The sequence below is a fragment of the Aethalodelphis obliquidens genome, unplaced genomic scaffold, assembly GCF_003676395.1.
Source record: "Aethalodelphis obliquidens isolate GAN/ISIS:26980383/991018 unplaced genomic scaffold, ASM367639v1 scaffold54, whole genome shotgun sequence".
In the NCBI taxonomy this organism is placed as follows: Eukaryota; Metazoa; Chordata; class Mammalia; order Artiodactyla; family Delphinidae; genus Aethalodelphis; species Aethalodelphis obliquidens.
Window position 1 is genome coordinate 963125 of NW_020837998.1, and position 15536 is coordinate 978660.

The 15536-nt window shown below is 33.9% G+C and overlaps 1 protein-coding gene across 1 annotated transcript in view; it reads left to right on the top strand.

The window, feature by feature from the left end:
- The window catches only part of DACH2 (dachshund family transcription factor 2), a 644364-nt gene that overhangs the window by 464472 nt on the left and 164356 nt on the right, over positions 1-15536 (top strand). Inside the window, exon 6 of the mRNA XM_027086062.1 lies at positions 10621-10793. Within this exon, the coding sequence (XP_026941863.1) occupies positions 10621-10793 (173 nt within the window). The remainder of the gene's footprint in view (positions 1-10620; positions 10794-15536) is intronic.

Below are 15536 nucleotides of genomic sequence, written 5' to 3' on the forward strand. Positions count from 1 at the left end.
TGTGTGTGTGTGTGTGTGTGTGTGTGTGTGTGTGTGTGTGTGTGTGTGTGTGTATATATATATATTCTTAATCGAACAAATAAACTGTTCCAAATAACAATAACAATGATATATTGGGTGATTATACTTTATGGATAAGTGAATAAGTGATATAAATGACAGTGATATTATAAAGGACAGGAGGGAGGAATTGGAAATACTCTGCTATAAGGTAACTTCACCACCCATGAAATGGCTTAGTGTCATTTGAAAGCAGATTTAAATAAGTTGTAAAATGTATATTACAAACTCCAGGGAAATCACTTATTTTTTTTTTAAATAAGTATAATTAACATGATAAAAGAGGAGAGAAAAATGAGTCATATAAAATGGTCAGTTAACACCAGAGAAAACAACAAAAGAGTGGAAGACAAGACTTAAAAAAAAGAAAAAACAAGGACATGAATAGAAAACAGTAACAAATATGATAGCTACCTATCCAACTATCATAATCACTTTAAATATGATTGGTCTAAATACACCAATTAAAGACATAGACTGGCCTATGAATATTAGTGACCTGGGTTATTGATGATTTTGCTTGTACTCAAAATACTTCTTGTGTAATCAGGTATCAAGTAAAAGAAAAGCAAAAAAAAAGCAAAAGCAGCAACAGCAAAAAGTAAAAATAATGGAGACACAGTAGATAAGAAAACTCAGGAGCCAACCATGCTGAGAACCACCCTCCCACCAGTGGGCTGGCACAATCCCTGGGACTGCCTGAGCAGTGCAGCCAGCCCAGCCCTACACACCAGTGAGCTTGAAGCCATTGCACAAGGAAAGGCCTGGCAGCCAAATGGGCTGGTGACTAACCTCACCTACCAGTGTGCCCATAGTAGTTGAACCCATCACAACAGAAGGGCTCATGCAGCCCACACAGAAGTCACTCCTAGAGCACATAGTTCTGCCAACCAGAAGGTTTATGCTGCTGTGCCCCATAGGACGTCTCCTATAAAAGGCCAATTTTCCAAAATCAGGAAATGTAACCAACCTACTTAATACATAGAAATATACATAGAAAATTAGGCAAAGTGAGGAGACAGAGGAATGTGTTCCAAACAGAGAAACAAGACAAAACCACAGAAGAAGAACATAGCAAAGTGGAAACAAGCAATCTACCCAATAAAGAGTTCAACTTAATAATCATAAAGATGCTCAATGAAGTCAGGAGAAGAATAGATGATCACAGTGAGAAGCTTTACAAATAGTTAGAAAATATAAAGGAGAACTAAACAGAAATGAAGAATACAATAACCTAAATAAAAAAATGCACTAGAAGGGATCAATAGTAGATTAGATGATACAGAGGAATGCATTGGCAAAATGGAAGACAGAGTAGTGGAAATCAGTCAAGCTGAACAGAAAAAAGGAAAATAATTTTAAAAAATGAGAACAGTTTAGAAGACATCTGGGACAACATCAAGCATTCTAACATCAGCATGCTGGGGGGGGGGGCAGGAGGAAAAGAGAGGGCAGAGAATTTATTTGAATAAATAATAGCTGAAAACTTCCCTACCCTGGGAAAGGAAATGGACATCCAGGTCGAGGAAGCACAGATAGTTCCAGACAAGGTGAAACCAAACAGATCCACACCAAGACAAATTATAATTAAAATGACAAAAAATAAAGAGAAAATCTTAAAAACAGTAATATGCAAGCAGCTGGTTAACTTGAAGGGAACTTCCATAAAACAATCAGACCCTTATCAGCAGAAACTTTGCAGGCCAGAAATGACTGGCATGATGAAAGTGATTAATGGCAAAACCCTACAACCAAGAATAAACAATCTGGTAAGGCTGTCGTTCATATTTGAAGGAGAGATAGTTTTACAGACAAGCAAAAACTAAAGAGTTCAGCACCACTAAAACTGCTTTGCAAGAAATGTTAAAAGAACTCCTTTAAGTGGGAAAGACCACAACTAGAAATATAAAAATTATGAAAGGAAATGTCTCATTGGTAAAGGCAAACATACAGGAAAGGTAGTAGATAAACCACTTAAAAGCTGGTAGTAAGGTTAAAAGATAAAAGTAGTAAAATCATCTATATCCACAATAAGTAGTTAAGTGATATACAAAACAAAAAAAAAGTAAAATATGACATCAAAAACATTACCTGTGAAGGATGGAGAATAAAATGCAGGGTTGTTAGAATCTGTTTGAACTTAAGAGATCATCCACTTAATATATGAACCACATGGTAAAGACAAACCAAAAACCTATAATAGATACACACACAAAAGGAGAAAGTGTTCAAATATAACATTAAAGATAGTCATCAAATCACAAGGGAAGAGAGCAAAAGGTAAGAAAGGAACAAAAGAGAACTTCAAAAACAATCAGAAAACAAAATGACAGTAAGTACATATCTATCAATAATTACTTTAAATGTAAATGGACTAAATATTCCAACCAAGAGAAACAGGTTTGGTTATATTGATTAAAAAACAAGACTCATACATATGCTGCTTATAAGAGACTCACTTCAGATCTAAAGACACATACAGACTGAAACTGAGAGAATGGGGAAAGGTACTTCATGCAGATGGAAATGAAGAAAGCTGGGATAGCAATACTTATATCAGACAACACAGACTTTAAAACAAAGACTGTAGCAAGATAAAGAAGGGCATTACATAATTATAAAAGGATCAATCCAACAAGTAGATATAACAATTATAAATATATGTGAACTCAATATAAGAGCACCCAAATACATAGCAAATACTATCAAACATAAAGGGAGAAATTGACAGTAACAAAATAATAGTAAGTGACATTTACACCCCATTTACATCAGTGGATCTATCACTCAGACAAAAATCAATAAGGAAACCTTGGCCTTAAATGACACATTAGATCAGATGGAATTAAAAGATACATACATAGAACATGCCATCCAAAACCTGCAGAATAACGTTCTTTTCAAGTGCACATGGAACAGTTTCCAGGATAGATCACATGCTGGGCCACAAACAAGTCCCAATAAATTTAGCAAGGTTGAAATCATATCAAGCATCTTTTCCCACCACAACGCTATGAGACTAGAAATCAGCCATAATGAAATGAACTGCAAGAACACAAAAATGTGGAGGCTACACAATATGCTATTGAACAATCAATGTGTCACTAAGAAATTCAAAGAGGAAATTAAAAATACCTGGAGACAAATGGAAATGGAAAAAAAATCAAAATCTATGGAAAACAAAAGCAATTCTAAGAGGGTTGTTTATAGTGATATAAGTCCATTCCTGGAAAGAAGAAAAATCCTAAACAACTTAACCTTACACATAAAGGAACTAGAAAAAAAACCCAAAGTTAGTAGAAAGAAAGAAATAATAAAGATCAGAGCAGAAGTAAATGATATAGAGACAAAAATAGTAAAGATCAAGGAAACTAAGAGTTGGTTCTGTTAAAAGGTAAACAACATTGTTAAATCTTTAGGCAGACCCATGAAGAAAAAAAGAGAGAAGACCCAACTAAATAAAATCAACAATGAAAAAGGAGAATTTAAACCAATATCACAGAAATACAAAGGATCCTAAGAGTTTACCTCAAACAATTACATGTCAATAAAATGGACAGCCTAGAAGAAATGGAAAAATTTCTAGAAATGTACAATCTCCCAGGATTGACTCTGAAAGAAATAGAAAATATGACCAGTAAGGAAATCAAATTAATAATAGAAAAACTCCCAACAAATAGAAGTCCAGTACCAGATGGCTTCACAGGTGAATTCTACCATACATTTAAAGAAGAGTGAATGCCTATCATTCTCAAACTATTCCAAAATATTGAAAAGGAAGGAATGCTTCCAAACTAATTCCATGAAGCCAATGTCACACTTATACCAAAATCAGACAAAGACACCACAAAAAATAAAATTAGAGGCCAATATCACTGTTGAACATAGATGCAAAAATTCTCAACAAAATATTAGCAAACTGAATCAGCAATTGATTAAAAAGATCATATACCACGATCAAGTGGAATTTATTACAGGGATACAAGGATGGCTCAATATCTGAAACTCAGTCAACATAATACACCACATTAGCAAAACAAAAGATAAAAATCATCTCAATAGATGCAGAAAAAGCTTTTGATAAAATCCAACATCCATTTATGATTAAAAACTCTTAATAATATTGGTATAGAGGGAAGATATCTCAACATAATGAAGGCCATATATTACAAACCTACATCCAACAGAGTACACAATGGTGAAAAGCTCATAACACTTCATCTAAGGTCAGGAACAAGACAAAGATACCCACTCTTGCCACTTTTATTCAAGATCGTTCTAGTTACAGCAATCAGATAAGAAAAAATAAATAAAAGGAACCCAAATTGGAAGGGAAGTAAAAACTCAGTTTGTAAATGATGTGATACTATATAGAGAACACTCTAAAGATACCACCCAAAACTATTAGAGCTAAAAAACAAATTCAGTAAATTTGTAGGAAACAAAATTAATATACAGAAATCTATTGCATTTATATACACTAACAATGAACTATCTGAAAGAGAAGTTAAGAAAACAATTTCATTTGCAATTGCATTAAAAAGAATGAAATACCTAGGAATAAGCCAAACCAAGAAGTTAAAAGTTTTGTACTCAGGAAACTGTAAGATATTGATGAAAGAAATTGAAGATGATACAAACAAATAGAAGGAAACGCTACGCTCATGGATTGGAAAAATTAATATTGTTAAAATGACCATACTACCCAAGGCAATCTACAGATTCAATGCAGACTCTATCAAAATACCCATGGCATTTTTCACAGAACTAGAACAAATAATTCTAAAATTTATATGGAAACACAAAAGACCCCAAAACAATCTTGAGAAAGAAAAACAAAGCTGGAGGTGTCATGCTCCCTGATTCCAAGATGTACTTCAAAGCTACAGTAATCCAAACAGTATGGTACTGGCACAAGAACAGACACATAGATTAATGAAACAGAATAGGGAGCCCAGATATGATCCGAGACTCACATGGTCAATAAATCTCTGGCAAAGGAGGCAAAGTTTACAATGGGAAAAAGACAGCCTCTTCAGTAAATGGTGTTGGGAAACTGGACAGTTACATGGAAAAGAATCAAACTGGACTACTTTCTCACACAATATACAAAAATAAACTCAAAACAGATTAAAGACTTAAAAGTAAAACCTGAAACATAAAACTCTTATAAAAAATCATAGGCAGTAAGTTCTTTGACATCAATCTTAGCAATATATTTTTGGATATGTGTCCTCAGGCAAGAGAAACAAAAGCAAAAATAATCAATTGTGACTACCTAAAACTAAAAAACTTCTGCACAGTGAAGGAAACTATTAATAAAAGAAAAGTCTGCCTACTGAATGGGAGAAGATATTTATATAAGATATATCTGATAAGGCATTAATATCCAAAACATACAAAGGACTCATTCAGCTCAACATCAAAAAATCACCTGATTAAAAAATGGGCAGTGGACTTGAATAGACATTTTTCCGAAGAAGACATGCAGGTGGCCAACAGATGCATGAAAGTATGCTCAACATCACTAATCATCAGGGAAATGCAAATCAAAACCAAAATGAGATCTCACCTCATGCCTGTCAAAAAGATAAGAAGTAACAAATATTGGCAAGGATTTGGAGAAAAGGAACCCTCATGCACTGTTGATGGAATGTTAATTGGTGTAGCCACTATGTAAAATGATATGGACATTCCTCAAAAAATTGAAAATAGAACGACCATACCATCCAGCAGTTCCACTCCTGGGTATTTATCTGAGGAAACCAAAAATACTAATTTGAAAGAAAAAATATGTACTTAACTGTTCATAGCAGCATTATTTATAGTAGCCAAGATAATGGAAGCCACCTAAATGTCTACAACTGATGAATGGTTAAAGAAGAGGTGAAATATTACTCAGCACTTGAGATCTTGCCATTTCAAGTGCTGAATATTACTCAGCACTTGAAATCTTGCCATATGCAACAATGTGGATGGACCTGGAGGGTATTATGCTTAGAGAAATGTCAGACAGAGAAAGACAAATACTGTATGTTTTCACTTATATGCAGAATTTAAAAAACAAATCAAATTAACAAATACTACAAAACATATACAGACTCACAGATTCAGAGAACAAACTAGTTGTTACCACAAGGGGCAGGTGTTGGGGGAAGGGTAAAATAGGTAATGGGGATTAAGAGGTACAAACTACAGGTTATAAAACAGATAGATCTTAGGGATGTAATGAACAACACAGGGAATAGAGCCAATATTTTATAATAACTTTGTATGGTGCATAATCTATAAAAGTATCGAATCATCAAGTGTACACCTGAAGCTAATATAACATTGTAAGTCAATTATATTTCAATTTTAAAAAAAGAAATAGCCTAATTAAAAATGGGTCAAAGACCTGAACAGACACCTCATCAAATAAGATATACAGATGACAAATAATCATATGAAAATATACTCAACATCATATGCTATTAGGGTGTTTCAGATTAAAATAAATGAGATACCCCTGCACACCTATTGGAATGGCTAAAATCCAAAACTTCATCAACATTAATTGCTGGTATGGATTTGGAGCAAGAGGAGCTCTCATTCATTGCTGGTGGGAATGCAATATGGGACAGCCATATTGGAAAGCATTTGACAGTTTCTCACAAAGCTAAACTGAGTCTCCCTTGTTTATCAAATGAATTGAAAATTTATGTCCACACAAATATCTACATACCAATGTTTATAGCAACCCTATTCATAATTGCTAAAAGTTGGAAGCAAACCACAGTGTCCTTCAATAGCTGAATGAGTAAACAAACTGTGGTATATCCATGCCATGGAAGAATAGTTAGCAATAAAAACAAATGAGTTGTGATGCCTGGAAAAGACTAGTGCATATTTCTAAGAGAAACAAAGCCAGTCTGAAAAAAACAAATACTGTATGAGTCCACTTATATGGCATTCAGGAAAAGGCAAATCTATAGAGACATTAAAAGCCACGTGTAAGAGGAGGGGTGAATAGATGGAGCAGAGGGGATTTTTAAGGCCAGTTAAACTAACTATTCTGTATTATACTGTAATGGTAGATACATGATACTGTGCATTTGTGAAAATCCTTAGAATTTGCAACGCAAAGAATGAACCCTATTGCACATTATGGACAGTAGTTAATAATAATGTATCAATATTGATTCATCCATTGTAGCAAGTGTACCTCACTAATCCATGATGTTACTTAGAGGGGAAACTGCTGGTGGAGGGGAAGTATATGGAAATTCTCTGTAAATTCTGCTCATTTTTTTTTCTGTAAACCTAAAACTGCTCTAAAATTAAAGTCCATTGATGAAAAAGAGGAGGAGGACTTTTACCATACCCAAATAAATGTGTTAGAGTGGTAGATTCCAGAGAGAGGCATCAACAAAAGTGAAGGCTAAGGTAAGTTAAAATTGCAGAGAGCTACAACTAGTCCAGAGGGGCTAGAGTAGAGCATACACAGAGAGATATAGTGAGATATCAAAGCTAGAAAGGTATGTTCACATGAAACCAAAGAGCTTATATTTTATTCTAGAGACAGTGAGTAGCCACTGAAAGTCTAAAAATTGGAGTGGAAAGGCAAATTAAATGGCATAGGAAAACCAGGAAGACAGGTTACCTTCTAAGCATGGTGGGATTAGTGCCTGACTGTAGAATGCAATATATCACAGAGGAAAACATGACTTGGAAACCAAATGAATGTGATATTTTAGAGGGAAGATTAGAGTATTATTGAAGTTTGTAACCTTAATGGCTGCGAGGAGGTGGTGCCATGCACTTACATAAAAGTTATAGGAGTTGCCAGAATACCAAGATGCATTAGAAAGAGTGCTTATAGTCGTCTGCCTGATGTCCTTGTGGTTGACAGGAAAGAAAAATTCATTTTGGTGATATTTAAAAAGAGTTTGTCTTCATTACCATTCTATTAAAAGTTGCTGTACATTTCTGACATGTGACTAAATGAGCCAGATTGCTGGAGTGTTGTATACTATTGATGGCTCTTAATGTTTCCAGCTTTGGGAAAAGATTGACTTAAATAATTCAGTATTTGCATATGCTTTGCATGTGCAGCTCAACTGGGGTCACTGTTAAACTTGCCTGTAATATAAATATTAGCTTAAATTCCAGGGTACTATAGTCAATTCATGGTTAGTTATTGTAGGTCATGATATGAAATTGTGACTTTTAAGCACTTCATGGTTATTTGAAATGTTTGATGAATTGTATTTTAAAACTGTCAATGAGCTGTTAAATTCTGTTTGTGGTTTGCATTTAGTTTGCATGTCAATTGGACTTTAAGTAGGCATATGACTTGATACTGCCAGATGGTATCTGAATGATGCTGGAAAATTTTGGAGAATGAGGAAAGATTATTATACTGCTAAGGGAAATGTAAACTGAACAAAAGTTTATTTGAGAGGTAAATGGAGGCACTGATGGCTACTTTTCATCTACGGTTTGATCAATTTTCTATTAAAATACTGAGTACATAAAGAAGAATTGGAAGTCTATAATTATCTTGGGTTTGTGGTAAATGAGAAGCTTATATAGAAATCTATGTATGTTATTGATGGTTGCTATTATATGGAGCATAAAGTGAAGGTTCTTAGGGGAAGATAAATAGTGATTAATTTATGTTATGGAATATCCTATCATTATAGCAAAGCTGTATGATGGTTAACGTATAAAATGCATATATATCTAAGTAATTTTGAAAGCTTAACTGAAAATAAACCAATTTAAAATGGGGTGCAGAAATCCATTTTGAATTCAGTGTTTACGTTGTGTTCAGGCTTTAAAGTAATAATCACAGGAAAAAGGTTTCACATCTGAAAAGTATGTTTTGATAGATTGCTCCTAAAAAGGATTCAGAGACTGAGTCATAAGTGAAGTGATGGGGAAAAGTTTAAAATACTTTATCAATATTCTTTGGGGATTTGGAGTCATAGGAAGTATAGAATATGTTTCCCTTCTGGGGTTCCATGCAAAATTTGTTTCTAGCTTTTTTATTATCCTTGTGTAATTCTGATAACAGTGCATTTTGTAGCTATCTTTATCAGAAATATTGGTGATGGTTGTATTCTTTATTTACAAGTTTCTTTAATAGAGATAACCACTTTAATGTATGAGACCTGTTATATCCGGAAGTTTGTTTTATTGTGCTGCTTTTGAAATTGTTTTGTTAATGACTTTAATTCAACCATTATTGTTGAACCCAGGAGATGGACTTCAAATCAATTCACAATGTTTCTTCCTTCTAGCCTCCTTTTTGTCCTAAAAATATGTGTGTAAAGTGTTTGTATTACTGTTACTGTTGTTTTGAGGAAAGATATTTAAGGGGCCTGTGAATATATTTCCTATAGATTCATCGTTGTACACTTGCTGTTGTGATATGGGAAGCAAGAAAAATTGAGGGGATGGCAAAGAGGAAAAAGAGATGTTATTAACAGTTGATAATTGTGTGCAAGACAAACACAAACATTGCCCATAGTAGAATGTTAATAGTCTGTAACAATTTAGGAAAATTTTAGGCAAGCATGTTTTAGAACATCTGTTAAAGATTGATAGTTTCTGGGCTCATGTCCAAAAGAAGGCAAGATCAAGATAATAGTTTAAAATACATTATAAAGTGCTATGGTTTACTTATTGTAGTCATGTTAACATCCGTAATGTTAGGCTAACTTTCCTTATCCTCTGCTCAAAGGTATTTCTTCACAAATCCCAACCTTATAAGGGGAAAGTAGACAACTATTTTAATTTGTTACCATTTTCGTGATGACATATCTGTGGCTACCACAAGTGTAATGTGGATAGTACTTGAAAGATATTAAGAAATTCAAAATATGTGAGAAATATTTCACATTGCATAAGAAAACAAATGGAATTCTTGACGCTACTCAAAGATATTGGTATTTGTTATTAAACTGGAAAACAGGCTGATATTTTGGTAGGGGAGTTATTCCTTACAGACAAAGGTTCCAAATTAGAGCTATACACATTCATTTTAGAGATTTATAACTAAAAGAGTAGGACATATTCCAAATCTTATTTTCTTCAATAATTCTGAAGCCTAGAGAATCTATATCTTATCATACCAGCGCCACTATTATGTCTCCTAAAGAAAGAGTTAAGCTAGAAACTATCTACACATCAGTACATTATAATGTTTAAAAAGAAAGTTACTTCTTTTTGTTAAACAAAGTGATGTTCAGCTGAAAGATTTTTGTTTGTTTTTATAAGTAAAAAAGTTTGAACCTTGAAACTATTTTGGGAGTGAGAGCATGAACAAGGAATATTGTTAAATAAAAGTCTGTGGATATAGGAATATTTTTAAATTATAAAACAATGTTAAATGCCATAAGTACTAGTAATTTCTCAAAGAGATACTAGGATATATTAAAAATTCATTTAAAAAAATTCAACAAGAGTGAAATATAGATTTTTTTTTACTATTTTATAGGATCAATTTTGATGTGATTTCCCTTTGTCCAAACAATGTAACTAATGTAATAATTTAACATGTGCTGTCTCTTTTAGGACTGGATCTGCCATTTATGATGATGCCTCATCCCCTACTTCCAGTCAGCTTACCTCCTGCATCAGTTGCCATGGCAATGAATCAGATGAACCATCTCAATACTATTGCCAACATGGCTGCTGCAGCCCAGATTCACAGTCCACTCTCCAGAGCTGGGGCCTCAGTTATAAAGGTAAGAATCATGATTTAGAAGAGGACAAAGGTGTTAATTACATGTAAATGTTGATAAAATAATAGCAATACCACTAGATCTTCAGTAAAAACACACAGCTCATTGACTCAGTTGCCTAGCATAAAGTATTGATGAGTTTGATTTCTGACTAAGCCTGCTAAGGTGTTTTTTGTTTTTTATTTTTGTTATTGTTGTTGTTTGTTTTCATTAAATGACCACAGATATGACCTTTACTTCTAGCTTCCTGTCTTGCATTCATAAGAACAGTGTGTGGCAGGTGTGCCCAGCTAAGGACAGAGTAGAAGAATGTGCAAAATCTATTCCCATTGCTGGTGTGAGACAAAGTAACCACTGCATCTTTTTGGTGTTTGTGATGCGGTTGTGGAGTAGTATATACCATACAAGGCTTATAGTCAGAAAGACCTGAATTTCAATTCTTATTCTGCCAATTAATAGTTGAATGACCTTGGATATGACAATTAACCCTCCTGAACTTGTTTCCACAACTGTAAAATATAGGTGATAGTAATAATCTATACCACTTATTTCATTGGCTGTCTGGAGATAATATGAGTAAAATATAGTTTAAAACTGTGAAACATTAAATAAACACTTATCATAATTTATATCATTATCATCATATTCTAGAATAATTTTTTTCAAAATTTCAGGATAAATGGGTAATGAAACACAAATAATATTTTATAATCCTCCTTATGTCTCCTATTAGTTTGGCACATGGTCTCTCTGCCCTCCAAGTAACATGTGAACTAAGCTCTTTAATATATTTTTCCTTTTGTTGAGGAGATAATATAAGGGTATATAGGATCAAAAGAGTAGCTAATCCGGGCAACCCTTGATTTGTTCCTTTGTTCCTCCATTTATTCAACAAATATTATTCTCTTGATATTTACACATCACAGAGGGAGAAATATAGGATATGAATAGGACATAATTCCTGACTTCCAGGACTCACAAACTAAATTTAAGACAAACAACAAGTACCATTTAACTTACATAAGACTGTGATGGATAGCATAGAGAATAACCAAGTATTACCAGAATTTAGAGGAGGGAGAGATCAAACCTAGATTGAAGAAAGAGGGAGCAGGAATCACAAATGGCATTACAGTTGATGGATTTGAGCTGGGCCTTGAAATATTGATATGATTGTAATAGATGTACATGGGAGTAAAAGAAGTGAAGGCAGAAGAAATGTGAGATTCTAGACATTTTTGTTCCATTTTAAATTAGCTTCCAGTTTGTGGGACTTCTAAAACAATGAAGAATGGATAAAGAAGATGTGGCACATATATACAATGGAATATTACTCAGCCATAAAAAGAAATGAAATTGAGTTATTTGTAGTGAGGTGGATGGACCTAGAGTCTGTCATACAGAGTGAAGTAAGTCAGAAAGAGAAAGACAAATACCATATGCTAACACATATATATGGAACCTAAGAAAAAAAATGTCATGAAGAATCTAGGGGTAAGACAGGAATAAAGACACAGACCTACTAGAGAATGGACTTGAGGATATGGGGAGGGGGAAGGGTAAGCTGTGACAAAGTGAGAGAGTCACATGGACATATATACACTACCAAACATAGAATAGATAGCTGGTGGGAAGCAGCTGCATAGCACAGGGAGATCAACAAGGTGCTTTGTGACCACCTAAAGGGGTGGGATAAGGAGGGTGGGAGGGAGGGAGACACAAGAGGGAAGAGATATGGGAACATATGTATATGTATAACTGATTCACTTTGCTGTAAAGCGGAAACTAGCACACCATTGTAAAGCAATTATACTCCAATAAAGATGTAAAAAAAAAAAGAGAGAAAATTTAAAGCATAACTTTGTAGGAAAGGAAAACTGATAAATTTTTATTAAGCTCCATATGTATTTCCATGGCCAAGAGGCATTGTACTTCCTGTAAAGATTGTGGTCCTCAGTGAACTAGTCTACCCCAGCTAATCAGAGCTCTGTTTGAATACTTGATCAGAACGTAAACCAGGAATCTGAGTTGTCTTTGAGACAAAAAATCACCCATGAACATTATTTAAATGATGGAGTAGGGGCTTCCCTGGTGGCGCAGTGGTTGAGAGTCCACCCGCTGATGCAGGGGACACGGGTTCGTGCCCCAGTCCAGGAAGATCCCACATGACGTGGAGTGGTTGGGCCCTTGAGCCATGGCCGCTAAGCCTGCGCGTCCGGAGCCTGTGCTCCGCAACGGGAGAGGCAACAACAGTGAGAGGCCCGCGTACCGCAAAAAAAAAAAAAAAAAAAAAAGATGGAATAAGTTTCCTATGATTTTGAAACTGGATTGCTACTATATAAATGTGACCCCACACAAAACAGGGAAACTCTATTATGAAAAAAACCATGATTTATAGTAATGGAATTGTCATGCTTACTTTGAAATGATGAAAAAATACTCTCAATAGAGGCATGATTATGGCTCTTCAGAAGTACCTTTGTTTACTTTCTTAATGACCATTACTCAGAATGAATCAGCTACATTTTGATTGAATGTTTGGGACTTTTGATAGCTTTGTGATGAATTTGGATCAAAGAGGCACTTGGGGACGGAGTTCATGACTAGTATTTGGCTATTGGTGGAGATAACGATTGAAATGGAAAGGATAATTATCTTTTCCTTTAATAATCCAAATATTGTTAATGTATAAAAGCAATATAGCTATATTTTTGTTTATTGCTGATTTGTCTATTTCATATGCAACCTATTTTAAGAGGAAGTCAGAACCTTCACAAACACAATTGGATGCTGTTTTGTAAAAGTTGCCATGGATCACATGGTTATTTAAGTCCTGCAATTATGCAGAAACCATTTTACGCTGAAGAAAATTACATCTACTTTCATATAGTTATTTTGACTAAAGTCAGTTGAAAACAAAATATTTATTTTGCATTCCTTTTGATAAATTTCTCTGCAAATCTATTGAAATAGATTTCCATCAGAGGATGAGAAGGAAATAAAAAATTTTTTACAGAGTTGATTTCAGTGAATATGTAGTGAGAAGTTTTTAATATAATTGCCAAGTTTTTCTTGTTTACTTTTGAAAAGATGCTATTGTATGATAGTAACATTATTAGTTTTAAAATAATAATTCACAGGAACTAGCATAACAAAAATAATTGAATTAATTGACAAATTAGGTGTTCATATGTTAAAACCTCACCCCTTCTTTTAAGAACTGTTATCAATATGATACTATGTGGTACCCAATTCTATGGACAGAAATTTCACACCTCTGTTGATCTATATTTCAACAGAAATTTGTTTTCAATGTGCTTCTTGGTGAAGCACGTTTTCAAAGTTCAATCTATTAAAATATCACATGCAGTGGGCAAACCTATGAATTGAGAGTTTATCATGTACTACTACTTGTCACATACAGGAACTATTAAAAAAACACATTTTCTCTATTACATTTACAGATTATTTTTATCCTGGTAGTTTGTCATAAAAAAACAGGTATTTAAATTTGTATTACTCATTGTAATTACTCACAAAATATTTGCATTGAAGTCATCAGACCTTTTATATTATATTTACCATTTAGAGGTAAACTGTCCTTCCAAAATTTGAATGATCAGAAAACTTAACATTTAACATTTAGAAATAAATGACATAATTATGGAATTTGATTTTTTCTGACAAATCCACTATGAATTAAGGAAAGCCACAACAGCTTGCTTCACAAAACCCTCTTTGCTGTGTATTACATTGTCTGAGCTTAGGCGGTCAGCTATAACAAAATACCATAAACTAGATGGCTTAAACAAGAGAAATTTCTCACAGTTCTAGAGGCTGGGAAATCCAAGACCAAAGTGCCTATGATTATGTTCCTGGTGAGAGCTCTCTTTCTGGTTTGCAGACAGTCATCTTCTTGCTGTGTCCTCACAAGGTGAAGAGAGAGAGAGGAAGCTAGCTCTACAATGCCTCTTCTTATAAGGGCACTAATCCCAACATGAAGTTTCCCCCCTTATGACCTATTACCTCCCAGAAGCCCCATCTCTAAATACCACCACATACATTTAGGATTAGAGTTTCAACCCATGAATTTTGGGGAGACAAGCTTTCAGTCCATAGCATAGACAATCTAATGTGATTATAGAGTCATCTAGGAAAGCAAGTGATTTAACACACAGCTGCAGAAAAAAAAAATATATATATATATATCAGAAACTTGATATACACAGTAAGAGATTATAATACATTACAAAAAAGTCCAAAATATGTGTTTAGTTGTATTAAAATTTACAAATATTCACAAAAAGATCTACCAAACTTATTGATGTGTTTAAATGTTTTCGTATCATATCCTGTTTTCATATCATTTTTTTAAATCTCTGGAATTTAAAAAGTGCTGTGATATTGTTTTCAGAATCCTTCTAAACACCTGCTAGTCTCCTTTAGTGTAGTTTGTGTTAAGCTGATGCCTCTGTGTTGTCACTGCTGCTCATGAGACTGTAATCACAATTTCCTTCGGAAGCTGGACTTGCAGTATGTGCTTTGAATATATGAGAAATAGAGAATATCAAGTTAGTGAATGACTTGCTCCATAAACCATATTTAATTTCCAACACTTAGCATTTCTTTTTTTATATTTCACATATTTTGACATTTTTATTTTAAAGGGTTTTATTTTATTCTTTTTCAAAATATGTTCCCATTTGGTTATTAGAGAATATTGAGCAAAGTTCCCTGTGCTATATA